General features: G+C 42.2%; 1 protein-coding gene across 1 annotated transcript in view; it reads left to right on the top strand.

Moving 5' to 3' along the window:
* MYO1E (myosin IE) overlaps positions 1-24,063 on the top strand; it is a 201,966-nt gene that overhangs the window by 118,770 nt on the left and 59,133 nt on the right. Inside the window, exons 5-12 of the mRNA XM_082445188.1 lie at positions 711-798; positions 4,589-4,678; positions 8,677-8,808; positions 11,522-11,656; positions 13,051-13,183; positions 18,043-18,239; positions 21,817-21,897; positions 22,198-22,284. Of these exons, the coding sequence (XP_082301314.1) occupies positions 711-798; positions 4,589-4,678; positions 8,677-8,808; positions 11,522-11,656; positions 13,051-13,183; positions 18,043-18,239; positions 21,817-21,897; positions 22,198-22,284 (943 nt within the window). The remainder of the gene's footprint in view (positions 1-710; positions 799-4,588; positions 4,679-8,676; positions 8,809-11,521; positions 11,657-13,050; positions 13,184-18,042; positions 18,240-21,816; positions 21,898-22,197; positions 22,285-24,063) is intronic.

The following is a 24,063-nucleotide window of genomic DNA, read 5'->3' as shown; positions in this document are numbered from 1 at the left end:
AGTAGTCTTTGTTATGCAGGATGTGATTAATATTACCTCATCATTTAATTTTAGAACTTCTAAAATAAAGTTGCTTGCATCAGTTCAAGGCACATGGTTTGAAACCTGAGAGTGCCTACTTTTTCTTTTTCTTTTTTTTAATTACAGAAGAGATATGTGATTACTAAAAGTTTGGAAAATAATGAACTGAAAGAAGTCTCCCACGGTATCTTTTCCTTTACCAAAACCTCTGCTAATATTTTTCTTATGTGCTTTTTTTTCCTTACAGTTTTTTAACCCTGTTTTACATATAATTTGAATCTGATCTATTTCACATAACACTACTTTGTGTGCTTTTCTCCCGCAATGTTTACAATCTTCCTGTCAGTTGTAATCTGTCTAGTCTGCCCTTCTGATGTTCCGTAATGTTCCTGTTCATGCTTCCTCCTATTATTGGGCATTTAGAATGCTGAATTGTCTATCCCGTACACAGTGATGGTTATCAGAGCCCTGGCCCACACACCATGTTAATAGTGACCATACAAGTCATGGAGGTAACCTGATCCTGCTGTGATTTAACTTTCTCAACCAGTATTGTGCATTTTTTTACTGAATTCCTTTCTGCCTGTTTCCTTTTGTTTTTGGTTTTGTTTTGAGGGGGTCTTTTCAGAGGAAAGGGAGCCGCTCGTGAGCCACTTCATAGGTGGGTATTTTTGTCTTTCTTTCCTTAGTGGTGAAAGTGGTGCTGGAAAGACAGTGGCTGCCAAATACATCATGAGCTACATCTCCAGGGTGTCTGGAGGAGGCCCCAAAGTCCAGGTGAGCTGGTGCTTGGCCCATTTTGAGACGTTGCGCTGTGTGAAAGTAAGAGGCTCCATTTGCTGTTTAAAAAAGAATTTTTCTTCCACAGAGAAGACATTGGTTTTACAGCCAAGAAACTTGAAATATGCCGAGAAACAGCATGTTATGGGCTGGAGATGCCTAATATGTAATGAGTATTATATACAATCGATGAAAAGGTCACAAATCCAAAAGTAAAATAAACAAAGGGCATGAAAGCCATCTCATAGAAAAGGAAATATAAATGACTCTTAAAACATGAAAATATGCTCACCCCCATGATAATAAGAGAAATGCAAATTAAAACTACATTGAAAAACTATTTCTTAACTGTCAAAATGGCAAAAATTTTGTAGTATTTTAAACACTGCTGGTAAAAACATAGGGGCATAGTCTCTCTAACACATTATTGGTAGGAACATGAACTAGTACACTTCTGTGGAGGGCATTTCGGCAATATTTTTCAAATCTATAAGCATCCACCCTTTGACTCATCAATTCTGCTTGGGAGAATTTAACCTTTAGGTGTCCTGAAATGTATACAAAATGATACATGTGTAAAGATCTTTGATGTGACATTTTTTTGATGATGGAGGAGGCTGGAGACAAATGCTCATCAGTTGGTGATATAATTTATGGGGAAATAATTTATGGTTCATAATAGACTAGAATATTAGACAGCCATTAAAAAAAATGAAGCTTCAGGTACTGATGGGGACTGATCTTCGAGCTATATCATGAATTGCAAAAAGCAAAGTTCAGAACATTGCGTATAATGTGCTACCATTTGAGAAAAAGGAGAACATATATTTATAATATTTACATTTGTTTGCATATGTATAGCATAGCTCTAGAGGGATACATAAGAAATTGATAATAGTGATTTCTCCAGGGAGGAAACTGGGAGACTGGGGGAGGGGCATCTCTCCATGTAGAACCTTGCAAACCTTTTATTTTTTATGTTACTTTATTTTTTTGGTAGGTAAGAGATGGATTTATTTAGAGAGAGAACACATTCCATAGGCAGAATGAGGTCTGTCTTTGAAAGTGAGAGTGGCTGCGAACCTTTCATTGTTTGAACGATGTGAATAAATCTCCAATTCCAAAAATTTACAAAGATTTTAAAATAGAGAAAGGAAAGGAAGGAGGAAGGATTAGAGCATTAGCAGGAAACATTAGGAAAGGGGGGAAACCCAGAGAACGAGGACACAGGAGAGGGAGAAAGAAAAGGGGGGGGGGATTATAGTATGGGCAGAGAAGGGGCAGGTTCAAGAGGACAGTCTGAAGAAAGCAGTAGATGCAGCCTTTTCTGTCTTGAGTTTTACTCGTTGTGGTAGTGGAATCAGCATCAGCAGGACTGGTGAAGCCCCCCCGCCCCCCCCCACCCCAGAGAGCAGTGGAGGATGGCCGTGGGGGCTAAGGTCCACAGGGGGCTGCCCAAACTCACACTGCTCATCCCTGGCACAGACTGCTGGGAACTTTTTTTTATTATTATTATTAGAAATCATGATCCAAGATAGATTTCACCCTAAAGATTAATTTTTTAGTTAGAATCATTTAATGTGATGTTATTGCCATAGTCAGCTGTAGACTTTAAAAAGACACATCGAAATTCTGTTTATTATGGCTCTGTCTACTAAATCAATAGTGCTGCATCCTGTCCTGGGGGATCAGAAAGCTTAAGGCGGAGGCCAGTATTCCTTACACAGAGTAAAAGGGTCTTAAGAGTGGCCTCCTCTACCAAATGAAAGGAAGATCTAGGGCAGCACCATCCAGTAGAAAGACGGTGCATGTCACATGCGTAATTTAAAATTGAATAGTTACAGTAAAAAAAAAAGTAAAAAGCATATGAAATTAACTTTTTAAATATATTTTATTTAACCCAATATATCCCCATATTATTTCAGCATATAATTACTCATCAATTAATGAGCTATTTTACATCCCTTTGTGTCCTAAATCTTTGGATTTAGGACACTGGTGTGTGTTCTACACTTACAGCACATCTCAGTTGGGACTGGCCATGTTGCATGGGCTCAGCAGCTTCCATGTTGGACAGTGGGTGCAGCTCTAGGACTTAGGTTGATGTGGTACAGTCCACTTGCTTTTCTCCATTTGTGTGATCATACCCTATCCGTAGAAGATGGACATGGAGCCAGGAATCCAGGATGCTCTTTTGTGTATGGGCTGCTCCTTTAGTTCACTCTTTCTCTTTTCCCCCTATATGCTTACCACATGCCACAAAATTGTGTTGGACATCTTGATAGTTGATGGAGGGATGGATGGATACATGCATAAAGATTCCCAGTTACAAAGTCAATAATTAAAGAAGGAAAGAGACAAGGAAGGGTCTTTCTTTTGTTCTGTCCCTACAAGAAGTTGAGTGTTGATAAATGGTGTAGGCATGCCTGGCCAGCAGACAACAAGTATAAAAGATTAATGAAGACCCACAAAGTCAAAATTAATTTTACAAAGAAAAGCAAATTTTATATAAATCCATGAGTTTTTAAAGGAGAAGGATGCTTAGAAGTATCTTTCTAAGCTTTGAAACCGACTTCATGGTGGGACCATCCATGATTTACTCTTCCTTCCATTGCTAACGACGTGTGCCTGGTTGATGGAATTCCAGTTCTCAGTCCTCTTCTGAATGTTCAGGCGGTGCCAGAGGAGCACTTTGGCTGTTACATAGTTAGTAGTTAGTGCCTTCATCTAGCCCTGTCTGCTGCAGGCGACGACCTAGTGGCCAGACTGCAGACGTTTAATGTTGATTTTTCTCTTCCTGTTTTCCTATGAGGACAAGGATACAGAGCTCTTGGCTTGAAATTAGTCAGTAGCTAAAGAGCACAAGCCAGAGACTTGTTATTTCTGGAACATGTTTAACCATAGCATGTGAATAATTAGAAGTACAAGGAATGACTCACTTGTTCAAAATCCTCTCCAACATCAACTCCTATCTGTTGAGCTGTCTTTGCCCATGGGGTGTTTTGTACTTTTCAGTCTGACATCAAATTGGGGTGTGTATGAAAACCAAATTCTTCCCCTCCAGTAGGTCAGGAATTGTTCCACACAATCCAATGTCGACCCTTGTTGCTCAAGTGGGAAAGAACTGGCAAAAACCCCCAGCATCGGGGAGCTGGTTAGAAATGCAGACTCTCAGGCCCCACCTCAGACCTACTGAATCAGCATCTGCATTGTAATGAGATTCCCAGGTGATTCCTGGAAAGGAATTCCCAGGTGATTCCATGAAAGTTCGGGAAGCACAAGACTGTGTCCGCAGCTTTGTTTGGGGAGGAGAAACTGTTTAATTTCCCTCAAGGTGCCTCTCACTTGCAGTGAAGAGAGGGAGTGCGGGATGCAGTAGGTGGGGAGAGAAGTTGAGTAGAACAGGAGTAGTGACAGTAAAGCCTCCAGTCAGAACCCAAGGAGATGCCCCGTCCTGCCATGATGCCCCGTACACAGGGAGCACGGGATGAAGGTGCAGCATCCGATTTGGAAACCCAGTCCGGGAACGTTTGTAGATCCTGATTTACGGTGGCACCCTGGCTCCAGAGAATCCTGCATCAAGTCAAGGGAGCTGGAAGGCATGACCACACAAACAGGGTTAGGTCTGTCAAGAGGAAAGAGTAAATCCTCCAGAAATCCCAGGGACTTGGATTTGAGGCCTCTCACCTTCACCGCATCCAGAAACCATGTCCTTGGGAAAGTCTGGCTTTACATCGTGGAGTAGGTGTTTGCGTCTTCCTAACCTTTGGTCTTTTTGCTGTGACAGCACGTCAAGGACATCATCCTACAGTCCAACCCGCTGCTGGAGGCCTTCGGGAACGCCAAGACGGTCCGGAACAACAACTCCAGCCGATTTGTGAGTTTCTTTCCTATGATAGAGAATGTCACCTGATTGATGATGTTGACATTCCTGATTTAAGTCCTGTGTCCCCGAGGAAATAGGGGGTTTTCACACATCATCAGGAGGCCGCCTTTTCAATCTTTTCCTCATTTTCTCTAGCGGCGAGCTGCCAGGCTTCAATTTTCCCTTTGACTCAAGTTATTTTTGAGCCTTGGGGATGTAAATAAGATAATTTTTGAAACCAGTTCTCAACTTGAGTTGCCTTCCTAAGGAAAATGGAAGTGTCAACTTTGGTCTTGGAGGAGTTTGCTTTGGGCCCTGGAGAAAAGGCCTTCTTTCCCTGACAAAGAACCGAGGAGACTAGATCCCAGGTCTTGTTGCCTTGCTTTGCTTCATAGAACTTGGTCTGTGGACCCTGAAGGAAGCACTTTGATCCGGCACCCTGGAAAGAAACTTCCTCCTCTCTGTCAGCCAGAGGGAGCTGACTGCTTACCCCACCCCTCTTGGCTTTGTGTGTGCGTTTTTTGCATGTTCATGTGACATAATGACATCTAAAAGTGGCTGGACTTAGCCTACAGATTCCTCCTAACTGGCCCGCTTACCCAAGGGAATGAAAATATCAGGCGAATGCCTGAATGCCTGAATGCCGATTGAGACGTTTTTCTGAGTGGTTCCCGAGGGGGTAAATTGGAAGGCTGGCAAGGACGAATATGAATATATGCCCCTTGACAAAAAGCCACATTTACAAAGAAATGAATGTTTGCTCAGTAGCTTTGATTTATGTAGATTTTGTATCTTATCTCAACCATAGATTATGTCTGGCAGTAAAGCATTTAGGGAGCCATCTGTGAGGTGGATTCTGGACCATTTTAAAATAAATAAGTGAGAATTTTGGAGAAAAACGATTTCTTTTTCACCCTTCTGTTTTGGAAAGAAGCTTCCATTTCCAAGAGAATTCTTGCTCAGTTCTCATGCAGTAATTGTTAAGCTCCCTGGTGAGTTTTATCTGTCAGAATTATCCTCACTTTCCTCGCTGTTTAATATTATTCAGACTACTCATTTGTTCATCTCTCATTTTTCTGCTCAATGCCAGTTGTCCATCTCAATCTGCCTTGTAAAGATGGACTTGACCAAATTTAACTCTCTAGCTACCCATCCCCCTTCTTTTGCCTTCCTTAGAGAGCAGGAAGATAACCATATCAGTATTTTCCTTGATATTTCCAATATAAATTATTTTTTATCCTTGGACAAGGAGGCTACAGCAGTCAGTTTTTGTAAAGCAAAACAAAAATACCCAGCATTTATTATTTTTCTGATTACAGAATTTCGTACAACCCTGATGGAAAGATGGGAAAACTGTACAGAAAGGCAGTTCTCACACACACACACACACACACACACACACACAGACACACACACACGTGCACACGTGCACACACGTAGTGGAGTCTGGTGGGGCATCAAAAGATGTTCTCGTTAATAATGAGAGAAATGTAAATTAAAACCATATATCATTTTCTGTCTCTCATCATGAAACATTAAGGAGAAAAGACGCTATTGGTTGAAGACTGACATCTCCCAGGAGAGCGATTTGGCAGTTCTTATCAAAGTTTAAAAGACTCATTGTCTTTGACCCAACAATACTTTTAGGGTATAATGTCCACGTTCCCTGTTAATAATGATTTATTTTAAAAGATATCCATAATGTTAAATTTTTTAAAAAAGTTTACAAAACAATATCTATAATATGGTTCTATTAATTTTAAAATGCACATTTATATAAAGCATAATTAAGGTGTCTGCAAATCCAAGTTTGAATATCCTATTACAGTGATTAGTAGGAGGAGGTAGAAGTGGCATCAGGGTGGGATTATGGGTAATTTCACTTAAAATGGATATGTAGTGTGAATCATAAAAATTCATCTATTTCCACTTATAAATCTTTTCAAGTTTTAAGAACTACATTATGAAATATTTCAAATACTATTTTAAAATAATACAATCAACATTGGGGTACCCAGTACCTAACTTAAGAAGTAAAACATTACCAAGAGTTGAGGTTTCTTTTCATTTACCAATGGAAATATCATATCCTTTCTTTATACAGTTTCCTCTTTCCCCCAGGCTGCTTTACAACAAAACTAAACTTTTTGCTCTCTCATTAGGGATTTTGCCTTTTATATTACAATTTTGAGTTGTGTGTAAGCATTTCTGTTACATTCGAACAGCGATTCTCAAACTTGGCCACATATAAAAAACACCCAGGCTTTTTACAGCTACTCCTGTCTGGGTGCCAATCCCTAGCGACTGACTTACTTGTCTGGGGTGGCATCAGGAAGCATTTCTTTTTCTTTCTTTCCTTTTTTAAATTTAATTTAATTTTAATATTTATTTGGTTGCACTGGGTCTTAGTTGCGGCAGGCAGGCTCCTTGGTCGCGGCTTACTGGCTCCTTAGTTGCAGTACGTGGTCTCCTTAGTTGCAGCATGTGAACTCTTAGTTGTGGTATGCATGTGGGATCTAGTTCCCTGACCAAGGATCAGACCCGGGCCCCCTGCATTGGGAGTGCGGAGTCTTATCCACCGCGCCACCAGGGAAGTCCCCCTAGGGCAGCATTTCTTAAAGGCTCGGCAGGTCTTTCTAACATGTAGCCAAGGTTGTGAACCATTTCCAGAAGAACCTGAGAGTTTGCCGTTTACCACATCTGCCCTTCCTGGATTTGATGTCCTGTTTTGTTTCATTTCCATCCCCAGGTTGATGGGGAATGGCGGTGGGGTGGTAGGGTTGTACACAGATGGACACTGAATTATTCCCTTCAGAACATGGCCGAAGGGAAAGATGGCGAAGGACGGCCACGGTAGGAAGCCAGAGGGGTCTTGTTCAGCAGACTTTTCTTGTGAACCACCGTAATTCGGGATAGCTGCGGTTTGTGGTGCTTCTGGATGTTTATTTTTGGGTTTATTTTTGGGAGAGGAAGGAGTCAGCAGATTAAAACAAATAGACAGTTAGATGGTGGCTTTCCTTTGTAGCCTTTTTGATACCTGGAATTGGCGAATACCTTAGCAGGAACACAGGAGGTACTAGGTGCTGTCGGCAGCAGGAAAAACACGCAGCAGGCTTTTCTTCTCCCTAGTGAGTTTATGGTTCTAGTTGGAGACTTGCTGCTTGGCAGGCTTCAGCCCTGACATGGGGGGATTTCATCAGCATACACATTTTAAAAATATTAAATGTGAATGCAGTTAGGCTGGGCATTCTCTCCAGTCTGACCCTAGGCCACACCACTCCCTAAAACCCACATTTTCATCTTTTTCTTCGTTTATATTTGCCCTCCTGGACCTTCCTGAGGACTGGAGAGAAACTAGATTGTAGTGGGGAAAAAAAAAAAATCATTTACTTAACAATCTGGACACCTTTTTCAGCTACCCTCCAGGGTTTTATTCTCTTTTGTTCCCTATTAGCAGTAATTTAAAAGGAAGTATTAACAACAGTAGCAAAAATCCCCACACCCATAACTAGCTGGAAAGCACTTATAACCAAGTGTTTTTATTTTACATAAGCATATTAGATGCTCCAGAGGTAAAAAGGGATTGCTTTTGCTCAAAGCCATTAAAGTAAGTCTGCCCGAGGGAAAATTTGCTTCCTCTGAAAGAGGCAGATAGCGTTCACTCTTGTTAGATCAAGGGGACCATGTGATTTTCTGTCCTATTCTTTACAGCTTCCGGTTTAGCAGGCAAGCACCTACTGGGGGAAAATGGGAAGGAATATAGTGAGCGTATCCTTATTTAGTCAGGTTAGAATGATAGATTCTCTCAATACAGAATTGTGTGATTGGACAAAGGCATGGGTTATTGTCTGATAGGAAATGGTGAGGAAGTCTAGACCAGAACTGGGAATAATTCAGAACATATCTTTCATTAATGAATTTCCTTGAATTATATGCTATATCCAAAGACTGTTTGGAACATCATGTTTTTGTTCACCAACCATTGAAGGAAATCCCTAATTTTCTTGCAGGGAAAATACTTTGAAATCCAGTTCAGTCCCGGTGGGGAACCAGATGGTGGAAAGATCTCCAACTTCCTTCTGGAAAAATCTAGGGTGGTGATGAGGAACCCTGGAGAGCGGAATTTTCACATATTTTACCAGGTTTTCCTTTATATTATTTCTTTCCTACTTCCTTATTCCTTCTCCACATTTAAAATTTTCTTCTCTCAGTCCTCAGGCTTAGACAGTCTAGTCTGGCAAGCCCAGGAGTCTTTATTGCTGTAGGATGTGTAAGTCAGTGTGCAAAAGAATTGTGAGAATGCCCTTACCTGCAAGGACAATAAGTTCTAGTTGGCATGAGAAGACAAAAATTTCCCTAGAGTGAAATGATCAAGAAAGTGTTGACACACTTCAGAACAAAAGTAGGAATGTTTTATTCTTTGCCAAATAGGAGTTCACAAGGGGAGACTTGGCTGGGACGGTGAGGAGAGCCATTAAGGAGGCACAGGATAGCATGGAGGGGAGATTGACTCAGGCAAGTCAGGTGGCCTGAACAAAGCAGGGGTGGGAGGGAGAGGGGGGAGGCGGAGGGAGTGGGAAGGAGTAGGCTAATGTATGAGTCAGGCCCCAGCTGGTCTGCAAGGGCAGAGGTCTCCAAAAGGTGAACTGCTGGACAAAAGACTTGAAATAGACTTGGGATCTTTCATGCCAGGTCAAAAAATTTTGGCTTAGACTCTCAGAAGGCATGGAGAATTTGGTGCTAGAGCAATATGCCGGATGCTTTGAACTTGTGTTCCAGGCTTCAGCAGTCATTTGCTTTGACTATTTTTAAAATGTTTTTAAGTATTTAAAAAATTTAATGATACCATACACAATTTTTTAATGTATGGATTTATGTATTAGTACTTCTATGGGGGATCCACGTTAGATTTTCTTTGAAGAGTTGGCCTGCAGTGGTTTTTGGGGGTTTTTTAATTTATTTTTTGTTATAGTTCGAAGATCATTGGATTTGAAGGCAGTTAAGCTGTGTTGGTAGCTCACATTCAGTCTTTTCAATTACATAGACATGTTAGGTGATGGCAAATAATTCTTCTGGTTGGCATCTGTTGGTTGAAAGCGTACATAAATGACCAAAAGCTTCTGTTAATTCAGTAATGTTTTTAATTATATTAGTCAAAGCAACATGTACAGATGTTTGAAAAGTAACTACATGCATCACACACATAGTGTATTATTTATTGAGCACCAGACAGAAGTTCATACTTATTTCCCAGACACCTTTTAATAAATGCCAGCCCCACGCCCCTCCAGATTCCTCTTCCTACAGGTTGGAAATCCTCAGATTAGAGACTGGGGAAGTGATGAGATCAGGGGAAGACAGAGTTCCAGATTCTGACATAGAAGTAATAGTCGAAGCTGTGAAATAGGTGAGACTCCTGTGGGAGTGAGTGTGGAGAGAAAAACCATGCCCATGTAGGACTTGGGGACCTGGGGACCACCTATAGGATGAGGAGGCATTGAGGAGTCAGGGAAGTAGTCCGAGGATGAAAGCCAAGGTCCTGCAGTGTCACCAAAGCCAGAGGGAGCTCGGTGGAGGGGAGTGTGGGCCAGAATCACATGTTCAGAGCTTTGGGGGGAAGGATGGGGCAAGGCCCTGGGGATCAAGAAAGGCCGGTGGCTTCAGCCACTGGAAAGTAGCCATGAGGGTTATTTCATCAGAATGGCGATGGCGAGAAAGAATGCAGATGAGGAAGCAGGTTCTGTAGCTTGAAGGATCTCACAGAGGCAAGGAAAAGCTTCTAGAAAAGGCAAAGAGCAGCATGTGTTTGTAGATGGGAGAGAACTAAAGAAAGGGGTGTTTGAAGATTCAGGTGAGGGGAGCTACATACTGTGGGGAGAAGACTGAGAAAGAGGTGGGGGAAAGTTCTTCCTTAGACACCCCGCCCACTCACACCCCCCCCTCCAAAAAAAGAAAAAAACAAAGCCAGAAGGAAGAAAGGAAGAGAGTGGTGCAAAAAGATTTTGAGGAGATAGGGGGGAAAACTCAGGGAACCTGATGTCGTGAAATGACCTAGAACTTCTCGGTCACGGAGATGAGTTTCCCTATTTTAAGGGTGTGGAGCCGGGATGACATGAGGAACTTGACCAGGATGGAGGAGTGTGGATGGGGGCTAACTCCCGCCGGCTGGGAGCCAGTGGTGTCTGGCACGGCTTGCATGGGCTGTTCGCATCTCTCCCTTCAGGGACATTTCTTGGTAGTTTGAAATCAGTCATGGTAGGAGGATTCACACCATGAAAGTCACCAAACTACAACTCTAGTTCCCACCCCCAGCTCAAGAATGGATTGTTGAACATTTTCCAGCACACCTAAAAGGGTCTTGCTCACAGCTAAGGCAAATACCAGAGATAGAACAGAAAGCCAAGAGACAGGACACCAGCATGGGGGACCTGAGGCTGTTCTTGAATATGCACCCTGCAGTGAGAAGCAGGGAGGGTCCAGCTGCACCTTAAAAAGCCATGTGCAAGTGGAGCAGGAACAAAGTAATTGTAATCTGGCTTGCTTTCCGCTTTTCCAAGGGATCTCACCAGTGTGACCGTGCAGTTCCCTTTATCAGACAAGGGAGAATTCTCAGCTCTTGCAGGTCTAATCAGAGTTAAGAATTAGAATTTGCAAAGATGATCTGGGGCTACTACACAGAGAGCAGATATGCTGAAGCCCCTCCATATTTTTGCGACCGGACCACCCATCCGTTTGGGAAGCAGGGATAGAGAGTCTCATCACCTGGGCTCCGGGGGTGGTGGTGACAGGAACCGTGCGGTACCTTCGATTGCTTTCTGGGCCACTCCACGCACACGCCACTTTCTCTTGCTCCAGCTCATCGAGGGCGCCTCCGCAGAGCAGAAGCACAGCCTGGGCATCACCACCATGGATTATTATTACTACCTGAGCCTCTCGGGGTCCTTCACGGTGGATGGCATTGACGACAGGAAGGAGTTTCAGGAAACTCTGGTAAGTGCTGGTGCGGGGCAGCTCTTCCGACCGGGCGTTGCCTATGGCAGAAAGGGCAGGGGAGGTTAGCAAAGCAAAGAACAGCCCCGTATTCCCACCTCATGCTGCTGGAAGCACTCCATTTTCTGAAACACACTTGTAAACACCCTTAAATAGCCATGTGCCCAGTTGCTGGAAGACCACTTAATGATTTTAAATGGGTTAAAAAAAAAAATTCATTATTACTCCGCTGCAGGTGCTCTGATTAACAGATAAAAACTATTGTGGGTAGTGCATTTTACCATACCTGTTTGCCAACAGCTTATACAGTCGTTGAGCTGTTTCCTTACAAAGGCAAAGCAAAGACTGCTCTTATGATCTTAATCAGGTTTAGAAATCTTAGAACACCTTCAGTCTCTTCTCCACCCACTTTCTCTTCCCCTCTGTATTTATAGGTCAGAAGGAGAGCCTCTACTCCATTCTCTTCACAATTTATGTATTTTATGGTACAAGGTATGAATCCAGGTAGATTATTGAGGGTTCACGTCCTTGGGGAAACGACTTACTAAGTCAATCTAGAACTTTCTGAAGGTGGGCTGGCTGTTCACCCATTTAGCCTCAAAGAACTGCATCACCACTGCCCTTTGAGTCAGGTACCAGCCTGGCCCATCCCTCAGCCCAGATCCAGAGCCAAGTGGGAGAACGGGCAGTTGGAGGTACAGTTGAGGGGAAGCTGACCTTTGTGCTTGTGTGTCCCGGGTGCCAGGGAAGAAGATGGCATCAAGGGGCCACATGGTCTCAGAGGAGCTGGGAGAAAAAATGCAGATAGACCTGCATTGGTCCTAGAGTACAGTTCTCTTAGGATATTGGTATCTAAGACTCAGGCATCTCGGCTCCTGTTATTGAATTTAATGGATCTCAGAAACAAGGCTGTGCTAATGATGCTTTTATTTGATTTTCCTGGAGATTTGCAAATCACGATCCTTTTGCAAGTACAATTTATTCTCAGCCCTGCCAGTGAAGAGGAAGATCTATGAGTATTGAGAGTGGCTGGAAAAGGGGCAGTGGTGCCCTTAGAGGGAGAGGAGTGGCAGCAAGGAGAAAACTAAGGGACGAAAACAGACTTGTTGACTGTGCAGTTGCCCCTCCATCTGAGTGTGTTTCCTCCAGAGCTCTCTCGCCCTTATTCCCGGAGGATTACACGTTCTCCATGTAAAGACGGAACTGCCTTTCCAGCATCATGTTGAGACTTGAATGTGTGACAGGGCGTTGGTCAGTGAAGATGTCTTACAGGGACTTCCTGCTGCCATCGCAGACTAAGCCGAGTGTAGCTGCACACGCAGTTTGGCGTCTTTCTGATGTGCTTCCATAGCCGGGGACCGACTTGTCTGGATCGCTTCTCTCTTCTTTCCCAGCACGCGATGAACGTGATTGGGATCTTCGCGGAGGAGCAGACGCTGGTGCTGCAGATAGTGGCGGGAACTCTCCACCTGGGAAACATCAGCTTCAAGGAAGTTGGCAACTACGCGGCCGTGGAGAGTGAAGAGTGTGAGTGGTGTGGGCACCCGGTGGCCAAATGAGGGGACACAGTTGTTTAGTTCCGATCAGAAGTAACACACCACTTTCCTTTGCTTTGGGTTTTTTTGCTAAGAGAGGCTGAGAATCCTTAGGCGTCCTGCTGTGGCAGAGCTTAACAGCCTCGTGGGAGTCTGTGCCTCTTCTGTACACTCACACTATGGACCATTAATGAGATTGTTTCAGTTTATCATTAACTCTGGGGAAATCTGGCAGAATTTCACTTACAGGTTTAACAATAAAGTGATACTTTAATGAAGATTAGTAAGATTTGTCTCCTACTAAATATCTTTTCTGTAACTGATCTTTAGGGTTGATATTCACCTAAAGGTTCTAAAGAGCATCATGGGCTATATATAAATAAGGAAAGCTCATGTTATAAGTTGCCCCATGGGTTGGATTAGACCGGGCTTCAGGAAAAAAAAAAAAAAAAGGACCCTGACTGTTGTGTTGACATTGCTGGTGACGACCTTTAATGTCCTCTCTGTAGCAGTCAGAGCCTGAAAAAACCTGAATGATCACTTCTACCCTATGAGAAGAAATCAGGTGCGAAAGAGGCACGTTACTAGTTCTCTGTGCTCCGCTGTGCCACAGCCGCCGTGGCATGTGACTTCAGCCTCTCAGGCATCAGTTGGCTTTCCAGGCTGCTCTCAGAACCCACACATCCTTTAACCACCCAGGGAGACGTTTCTTCCTTTCTCAGCATTCTTCAAAGATGGTAAATTTAGATGCCTAGTAATAAATAGTATCCTACTCATTGCTGACTGTGCAGTAAGGCTCTTTCCATTCCAAATAAGGTTCTTTTTTATATTTTTGTTTTCTTTGGTGATAAAAGAGGGAAGTTCTGCCAACTTCTGATGTCTATCTGATAAAGAGAAACGTGAATTATGTTTACCAGGGAAGGGAGTGGGGTGGAAAACAAATACACAGGGTGTCCATAGGGTCTAGAAACACAACCTAATAATAATAATAACTGTGTTTCTAGACTTCATGTACTTTATCCTTCCCATTTAACAAATGCATGTATGTGTCCAGGAGGGTGATGAACACTTGCCTTTCAACATTGATCTCTCCAATTTCTTGGTAGTTTTCTGTGGACGTAGACTGGAATTCTCTTGCCTTCTTGGATAGTACAATCCTTTACTGCCTCTGTAGGCTGGAGAAAAATGTCATGACTCTGACACAGCAAGCATTTCCCTGGGTGCTTGAGCCAAGAAGTTGTTCGTTACACATCAGTGTCCCGAGGAAGTAGCCTCTTCAGCCAACTGGGTAAAGCCCAGGATTGGCAACTGCCTATGAAATCCCCTGATTGGAAGTGGTGCAGGGATGGAGGTCAGAAAAGACTGTGCTTGAAGCCAAAGAGGTCTAACAAAGAAAAGTGTCCTCCTCCCAATCATTTTGCTTTCTTTCAGTTGGTAATACCTTAACATGGTTCAGGGGGGGTACACGATCAGAATTATCACATCTACCCCTTTGCTAGTCGACTTCTTTCCCTCCCCCGAGGGAAACACTGTTTCCAATCTCTTGTATTCCTTTCAAGGGAATATTGTGTTCCTGAGAAACTACTCATATCTGTTCTTTTTTCCCCACTCTTGTATGTTAATGGGAGCATGTAACATGTTCTACAGTTGCTTTTTCACTTCAAATTATATCTTGGAGATTATTCTGTATCAATTCATTAAGAAGCGTCATCCTTCTTATAGCTGCATTAGCATTCCGTTGCCAGGCTATCCTGTAATTTATTGAACCAATCATCGGTTGATTGACATAAAGATGGTTTCACATCTTTTGCTCTTCTAATTACTTAAAATGAATAACCTGGTTTGTGTCATCTTTCTCATATTCGAGTTTATATATGGAATAGATTTATAGAGGGAAGGGCTAGCCTATGTTTTTATAAAAGAAGAAAGCAGACTTTCCTTAGCTATTGTATTGTAGAAAAAATTGCTAAGACCCCCATCACAACTGGCCTACTGAAGCAAGATATTACGTACAAATTAACCTAAGAACTTTGTTGAAGGAAATAAAAATACTGCTTAAATAACCACGGGAATAAATTGACAGTGCTCCTCCTTTGCCTCGTTATTAATGGGTTAGAAAGCACAGAACCTCAACACCCAAGACTGATAAACCACATTTACCTTGCCGTTTCTTTTAAATTTGTAACAGGGACTTTTGCTTTGCTACATCTTTTCGGTTTCTCTATCTTCCCTATACATCCCTATACTTAAATGGAAAAATTAAATCCAATTTTGCTTTACACTTGAGTGCAGTAATAGAAATCTATCCTCACTATCAAAATGTGCTAAAACATTACTTTCTAACAGGTTCTTTTATGTCCTGCTTAAGTCTTTAACTCTACCGGAGTTACATCAGCATTTTTAAATTAATCAATGCCTTCCCTTGCCCTCCTCCTCCTGACCCCACTCCCCCAGCCTCCGACCTTCCATACTGCCTCTCCTATCCAGCCACCCTTGCACACGCCCTCGTGGAAATTCACAGCCGGAAGGAAGTCAATATGAGTAGCCCTATAATTTCAGCACCAGGGCAGTCACTGAAGAAGATAAGAGGTCATAAAAGCTAGTACCTGAAAAACATGGCATGGATTTTTTGGAAAGCAAGTACTAGATTTCCTCTCTAGACTTCTTAGCTGTTTCCCTAAGCCTGTGGCTCTGATTCTTGGCCAAATTCCATGCCTTGTTTTTCAAGTGCCTGTGATCCTTCACTTGTGCCGTCTTCTTTTCTACAGAAGAGGTACTGAGGCGTGGAAGGATATCATGTTTCCTTGTTAGTCCTGTCTGTTTTGTCTCAAGGACCCAAGAACTTAGTCCGTATTGTTTTATTTCTTTAGCTGTGGTCGTAAAGGTAATAGCATAAACTTTTCTACCACCCGTTTTAACCATGTCCCTATTTTAGCATGGTTGGGGGCTTGGGAGAAGCCCATATTTAATCTACATGCTATCTGTCTGGTGAGAGTGATATTATAGTTTCCCCTTAATGAAGGCCTCCTCGATGTCAGACACTTTGGTAAGTGTCTCTTGAGTCTTGCTGCAGACCTGCATGTGTCCAGTGTAATTTATGGGCATCTTCTGTCCTCGTTCTGTGCAAGGTGATTTTCTTTTGGCAGAGGACACATCCAGATTCCTAAACATACGTGTCAACGGTAAAACTAAACTGAAAAAAATGGCCATTGGCAAATGAGTGCATTTAATTTTGTTCACATGCCCTTTGAAAAAGGAAACCCTCTACTTGTCATAGTGTTTCTGTGGAACAGTCCTATAGTTAATAAATACCTTGTTCTGGCATTACACTTTTTCAAAATGCATTCACTGACTTAATCTCTTTGGAAGGTATATACTGAGAAATGTCAGCCTGTTACATTCCAACACCATCTGTGAAATTCAAACAGATTATCCTTTATTGGGAGCCTTATGATTTTTGAGCATTATCATAAGGTCTTTAATAAATAAAATCCCTTTATCAGAGAATTTTGTCAAAGCTTTATGCAGAAAAAGAAAACTCATATTCAAGTTCAAAATTTTGATTTGTGTCCATGAACATCTTCCATTCATACTGGAAAAATAATCTGAGCATTCTTTCATGTGCAAGAATGTCATTCTTGTCATTTATTCACATTAGAGTATTTTGACCAAAAGTCAAGAAAATCTGTTTATATCACTAGCTCCCCTCTTGGTGAGTTTCTTGACCTGAAACAATTTGCTGACCCATGAGAACCTCACCTTTTCAATCCAGACTGACCACAGACTATGCCAACTACATGTCCTTAGGATTGGATGGGTGTTCTGTGATAAGAATACCACCTATCCCCTCCATCACTCTGTACACCACCCCAGGGAAATCAGGTAACACCCCTCTCTAGAAGTCATCCAGGCCTCCTTTGACTCCAACCCAAATATCCCCTACCATTCAGGCCCTCCACCATCGGAATTCATCCTAATCTTTTAACCACCTACCTTGACTTTCATCTCCAGCTGGTGCTACACACCTCAGCTGTGTCTCCCACATTCTCGCCTCCTTGCCTTTGCACGTTCCACTCCCCTCTCTCCCTCTTCTTTCTTCCTCTGCATCTGTACCAGTCCTGTTCATCCTTTGAGCCGCCACCCCCCGAATCCCACATCTTCCTTGACCACCCTGGAAAAAGTAATATCTTCCTGTTCTAAATTCCTCCAGGACTTTATTGTCTGTCTGTGCCACATACTCAGCTTTCTGTAGGCTTCTTTATTTGGTAAACTACCTTTGCCTCATCTAGATTGTCTTTAAGATTTCTTAAATATTTTATATCCTGTCCTCTCTCTTTAGTAACCCTACACGTGGTAAGCACTCAGTAACCATGTGATTTGTTATCTTTCTGAGCTTGATGGTATCAGGTGCTTCAAGCTGTTTGGGAATGATGATGCTATGAAAACACTGCACCAAAAAGGAAGAAAAACAATATTTGGAGCCAAGGAAATGTTTCTTGATTTAGTTCCTTCCGGGCTGTCTTGCTGCAAGCTTGGAAAGATGTCCATTTTAGGCATTTGGCTGTGATCTCAGTAGGGGGGATTGGTTTGCCATCCTTCTTGGATCCTGATTTGTATTATTGGAAGTCTCAGTCATCATAGGAATTGACTCATGTAATAGAACAATTGGGGAAAACGAAGTGGATGGATGTGTGTGGGAATGCTGATAAGCAGTCTTCATTAAGTGGAAGTTCTTGGGGGCCAATGACGATGTCTTGTATGCGTGCACACACACACAAGTGTCTCCACGTATTTGTGAGATGAATTGTTAAAATTCTGAAAGACAGTCATGTTTTATTTTGTTTCGTGTAGTTTTGGCTTTTCCTGCCTATCTCCTGGGGATCAACCAGGACCGGTTGAAAGAAAAGCTAACGAGCCGGCAGATGGACAGCAAGTGGGGAGGCAAGTCGGAGTCAATCCACGTGACCCTCAATGTGGAGCAGGCGTGTTACACCAGGGACGCGCTCGCCAAGGCCCTGCACTCTAGGGTCTTTGATTTCTTGGTAGATGTAAGTAAACACAGGTTGGCATTGTTGATGCTTCGTATTTTAGCATCATGTAAAGAGTGAAACTTCTCAGAGCTTTGTTTTCGTGTTTTGCCTCATTCCTTGTAACCGTTACTTTACTCCTCCACTTTTTATCCTCACCCTGGGATCATTTTTCACTTTTCCACTTTTACTTCTAGCATTGTCCAGCAAGACTCTAATATGGTAATAGCTTCTTGTGGACAAAATATTTAGTAAAGCCAGGACTACAGGCCAGAAAAAGAGGAGACCCATGGTCATGAATCCTTGAGCCTAAAGGTTTAGAATGTTGTATTTGTCATCTACTGCTATGTTACAAATTAACCCCAAACTTAGTGGCTTAAAACAGTAAGCATGTGTTCTTTCATAGTTTCTGTGGGTCAGGTATTTGGAAGTGACTTAGTTTGGTGGTTCTGATTCAAGGATGAGAGTGCAGTTAAGATGCTGATTAGAACTACAAGGCTTGGACTTCCCTGGTGGCGCAGTGGTTAAGGATCCACCTGCCAATGCAGGGGACACGGGTTTGATCCCTGGTCCGGCAAGATCCCACATGCCACGGAGCAACTAAGCCCGTGCGCCACAACTACTGAGCCTGCGCCCTAGAGCCCGCGAGCCACAACTACCGAAGCCCACATGCCTAGAGCCCGTGCTCTAGAGAAGAGAAGCCACCGCAGTGAGAAGCCCGCACACCACGATGAAGAGTAGCCTCTGCTCGCCACAACTAGAGAAAGCCCACACACAGCAACGAAGACCCGATGCAGCCAAAAAACGAAAGAACTACAAGGCTTGACTAAGGTTGGAGAATCTGGTTCCAAGATGGTGCACTCATATGGCTGTTGGCAAAATGCCTCAGTTCCTTGCTACATGGACCTCTTTTCTGGGCTGCTTGAGTATCCTCCAGACATGGCAGTTGGTTTCCCCCAGAGTGAGTAGTCTAAGAGAGAGAGCAAGAAAGAAGCCACAAAGCTTTTAATGTCCTCATCTTGTCCTCAATTATTGCCACTGTGCCATCTTCTGTTCATTAGAAGCAAGTCACTAAGTACAGTCCACAGTTAAGGGGAGGGGAATTAGGTTCCACTTTTTGGGGGGAAGAGTATCAGAGACTTTTTGGATATATTTTTTAAACTACCATATACTTTTTAAATGATGGCATAACCGTATAGATATTATATATACATATTCATATAAATACATATTTATATATATATACCACTTATGGATTCTGAAAATTAGTCTCTCAGCAGTGTAGAACTGCCAGTGATGGTCTATGTTAATCACTGTAGCTTCTAAATGGTAGAATAATAATAGCAAGCACTTACATAGCATTTAGTATGTGGCAGATACTGTTCTAAGTATTTTAGAAAAAAATAACTTAATTTTTACAACAACCCTGTGACTTAGGTATTATTATCTCTATTTTACAGATAAGTTAACTGAGGCACAGAGAGTTTAAGGAACTTCCCCAAGGGCACACCACTATTAAGTGATAAACCTAGGAATTAAACCCAGGTAATTCGGCAGTGCTCCAGCTATTTCATTCCTCTGCCTTTTATATATTCAAGCCAGAAAGGACCCCAAGGGGACCCTAGTCAAGGGACAGCAGCCTGGCCATTAGATCCAAAAAGTCTGTGTTTGAGTCGAGGCAGCAACATCTATAAGGCTTAAAGTATGGTTGGGTGTGTTTAGGGTTGAGTAAGTCGGGGCAGGATAGGGTAATTATTCTGTGTACTACTTGTGGTTATTTTAAGGGTAAGATTGCTTGGGAAGGTCAGGGTCATACGAAACATTAGTCATGCTTTTACCTTGTCCAGGCCCCTCATTTTTACTGAGAAGGGAATCTTAGCCCTGAGTATTGGTGGTTTCACCCAAGGCCATTCAGCAAGAGGGTAGTGCCGAACTGGGATTAGAACCCACATCTCTTGTCTCTGTTCAGTGTACCTTCCAGTGCTGGCCTTCCCACCTTATTTCCTTTCTGTCTTCCCTTGATTTTTTGTGTGGTATAATGAGATAGATAAGCGATACTAATTGGAGCTGACATTTACTAAGCCCTGACTGTGTGCCAGGCACTGGGCTAAGTGCTATGTATCGTTACCCATTGGCTCATAAAAGATGAGTGTCATTTTCTTCACCTGGAAAACACCTCTGGTACTTAAAAATTCATCCACCCCCAGGAATTTTCCTCCTACATTCCTCCCTCCCCTGCAGTCCTCACCAACCCCCTCTCACCTCCACCTCCCCTCCTATCATTGTCTGTTCCATTGATCACACGTCTCTCCTCACAGGGGTCAAGAGCACAGATATAGTCATCATACTACTTAAATTTAATTCCAGGCCCTTCACCTTGTCCAGTGTTATCTTATGCATTATGATGTTATCACTGTTGTTAAGAGAATTGTAGTGAGAATTAGATGAAACAATACTTGGGAAGCCCTTAGCAAAGCCCGGCACAGGTGATTGTTGAATATGTGTAAGCTGCTTTTATTACCATCACTTTAATCCTAATTTATGGTATAACTATCCATAGTTGCCTCTATGAGAATAGAGACTGTCTTCTTGACATTCCTGCCATATTATGTTAGGTGATCATTAATTGACTACAGGGCATCCCTCATTTTATTGCACTTTGCAGATACTGTGTTTTTTTACAAATTGAAAGTTTGTGGCAACTCTGTTGAACAAGTCTGTCGGTACCATTTTTCCTACAACATTTCGTGTCTCTGTGTCACGTTTTGATAACTCTCGCAATATTTCAAACTTTTTCATTATTTGTGATGGTGCTCTTTGATCTTTGATGTTACTACTGTGACTTGCTAAAGGCTCAGAAGATAGCATTTTTTAGCAATAAAGTAATTTTTGATGAAAGTATGCACTTTTTTTAGATGTAATGCTATTGCACACTTAATAGACTACAGTATAGTGTAAACATAACTTTTATATGCACTGGGAAACCCCAAAATATGGTGTGACTCACTTTTTTTGATATTTGCCTTATTGCAGTGGTCTAGAGCCAAACCTGCAGTATCTCTGAAGTATGCCTGTACTGAATGGGGTCAATGGAAATAATATTTACAAATCTTGTAATATGGGTTCTTTTTGTGAAATAGGTTTTACTTCAATCACCCAAGATGATATTTTCTTCTCAATCTTAAGACTCCTTGAGAACAACTAGCTCTGCCAGAAATTAATGGTTTTCATCATTAAGCAAACTTTTTTTTTCCCTACCAGACTAGTTTTTATTAGATTCTGGTGGTTTCCCGAAGTACTTGACATTGCACTGAGACCTTTGTTAAGGGGCAATTCACCTGTCTTTTTGTCGTCCTCTGTTTCTAGTAACCAGGAGTATCTGCTTCCCTTCCCCCCATGCATGCCCCCCCTTTTTTTTTTTTAAATTATTAGCACCTTTAATTATTATTTATTTATTTATTTATTTTGGCTGTGTTGGGTCTTCGTTTCTGTGCGAGGGCTTCCTCTAGTTGCGGCAAGCGGGGGCCACTCTTCATCATGCCCATTTTTAATATGAATGTACAAGGAATTACTTACCATGCCGGTTACTTTCTTCTAGTCCATCAACAAAGCAATGGAGAAGGACCACGAGGAATACAACATTGGCGTCCTAGACATCTATGGCTTTGAAATATTTCAGGTAAGACCAGTTTGAGTAGTTGGAGATGACGAAGGGTGATGCTTTTTACCTGGCTTGCAAGAAATAATTCTAGGCAATGGAAAAAAAAAAAAAACCCAACATGGCTCGTTTTTGCTTTTTTGAGTTCTTCATGTACCTTTACCAAATTAGTTTCTCCTAAATATAAACTATGCTGCTTTCTACTGATGCCTCCAACATTTCTGTTAAGCCTTTTCACTAAATCACTCAAGAAATGACTTTAAAATGATTTTGCAGAAACAATTACATGAAAGTAACATTTTCTTTTTTTTTTTTTTCCAGAAAAATGGCTTTGAACAGTTTTGTATCAATTTTGTTAATGAAAAATTACAGCAGATTTTTATTGAACTCACATTAAAGGCAGAACAGGTGAGCAGTCCCCCTTCCTTCATCTTGTTCTATTTCTAATTTGTTTTGTTTTAAAGGGTATAGATTCCTCTCTTTTGGTAATAGATTCAGATTTTAGTCTTGTATTAGGAAATGTACTTAATAGAGTCAGGCAGAAAAACCATATGCCACTGTGACATTTTAGTCTGAAGTATAAACACCATCTGCTACCTTTTCTTTCTTCTTTAAGTAAATGATGCTGTGAAGTTGGACTTAGGACTGGCTGTTTTTACTACTCTCTGACTCATTGACCAAGTAGAAATGGAAGCCTATTCCAACCCCAGCTGTCTATGGCATATACTGTGTTCCAAAGGAAAACTTGGTTTTCTCAGATTTGCTCTGCTCCCAATCTAACATAAAAATAAATGTGTCTTCTTTGTGACCACCTAGAGGGGTGGGAGCGGGAGGGTGGGAGGGAGGGAGATGCAAGAGGGAAGAGATATGGGGACATATGTATATGTATAACTGATTCACTTTGTTATAAAGCAGAAACTAACACACCATTGTAAAGCAATTATACTCCAATAAAGATGTTATAAATAAATAAATAAATGTGTCTTTAACAAAACTGGTATTTAAATTTTGACTTGAGGTAACTTGTCTTGCTTATACTACCTTCTGAAAGTCCAGGGCAAGTTCACTTTTATTCTGGTACCTACTGTTTGTCGATTTCTTGGGTCGCTGTAATAAGGTACCACAAACTGGATTGCTTAAAACAATAAAATTTTTTTCTCTCCCAGGTCAGGAGGCCAGAATTCAAAATCAAAATGTCACTAGGGTAACACTCATTCCAAAGGCTCTAGGAGAAAATCCTTCCTTGCCTTTTCCAGCTTGTGGTGGCTCCTGGCATTCCTTGTCTTGTGGCAGCATAACTTCAATCTCTGCCTGTGTCTTCACACGACCTTTTTCTGTCTGCATCCAAATCTCATTCTCTTTTCTCTTATAAAGACGCCAGTCATTGGATTTAGGGATCACCCTGAATCCACGATAATTTTATTTACGAGATTCCTAGCTAATTATACCTACAGACATCCTACTTCCTCACATTTTGAGGTTCTAGGTGGACACAAAATCTTGGGGGACACATTCAACCCATTACACATATCAAGGGCTGTTTGAGGAGTGTTTATTCATGGACGTGTTCGTGCCTCTGCTTAGGAACCCCAGTGACCAATGGTTTTCACAGAAACCTCTGCCCTGGGATTCTTCCACTCCATCAGTGTAGCTAGAGCAAAACCATAAGGGAGGACATGGTAGGGACTGAGATGGGAGAAGAGGGCAGAGGCTAGATCACAGAGGAACTTCGTAGGGGATGGCAGATTTTAGAGTAAGTACGATGGGAAGCCATTGGAGAATTTTGACTAGAGAGTGACGCGAGCTGATTTGTGTTTGTTTTTGACCAGGTGGCTCTGGCTCTGTAGACCTACAGGTAGGGTGAGGCAGGGGAGGGCAAACAGGAGTGGAAGTTTCAAAACCAGTTAGGAGACTCTTGCCTGAGACTGGGCAAGAAAGGGGGTGCGTATACAGTGATGGCAGCAGTAGAGGTGGTGACGTGGTGAGGTGGTCAGATTTGGCATATGTTTTGGAGAGTGAGTCAGCCTGACTTGCTCAATATGATTACCAAAGGGAAAAGGAGTCAGGGATGATTCCTACCTCTGTAGCTTGAATAACAGGGCCAATGGGGAGACTCTTTACTGAAGGGTAAGATGGGGGAGAGCAGTTGGCTGGAGACAGTGGAGGGATGGAGGGCCAGAACGCTGC

This window comes from Balaenoptera physalus (genome assembly GCF_965194825.1).
Source record: "Balaenoptera physalus genome assembly, chromosome: 2".
Taxonomy (NCBI): Eukaryota; Metazoa; Chordata; class Mammalia; order Artiodactyla; family Balaenopteridae; genus Balaenoptera; species Balaenoptera physalus.
Note: the sequence above shows the minus strand (reverse complement) of the source record. Positions and strands in the feature narration are given on the sequence as shown.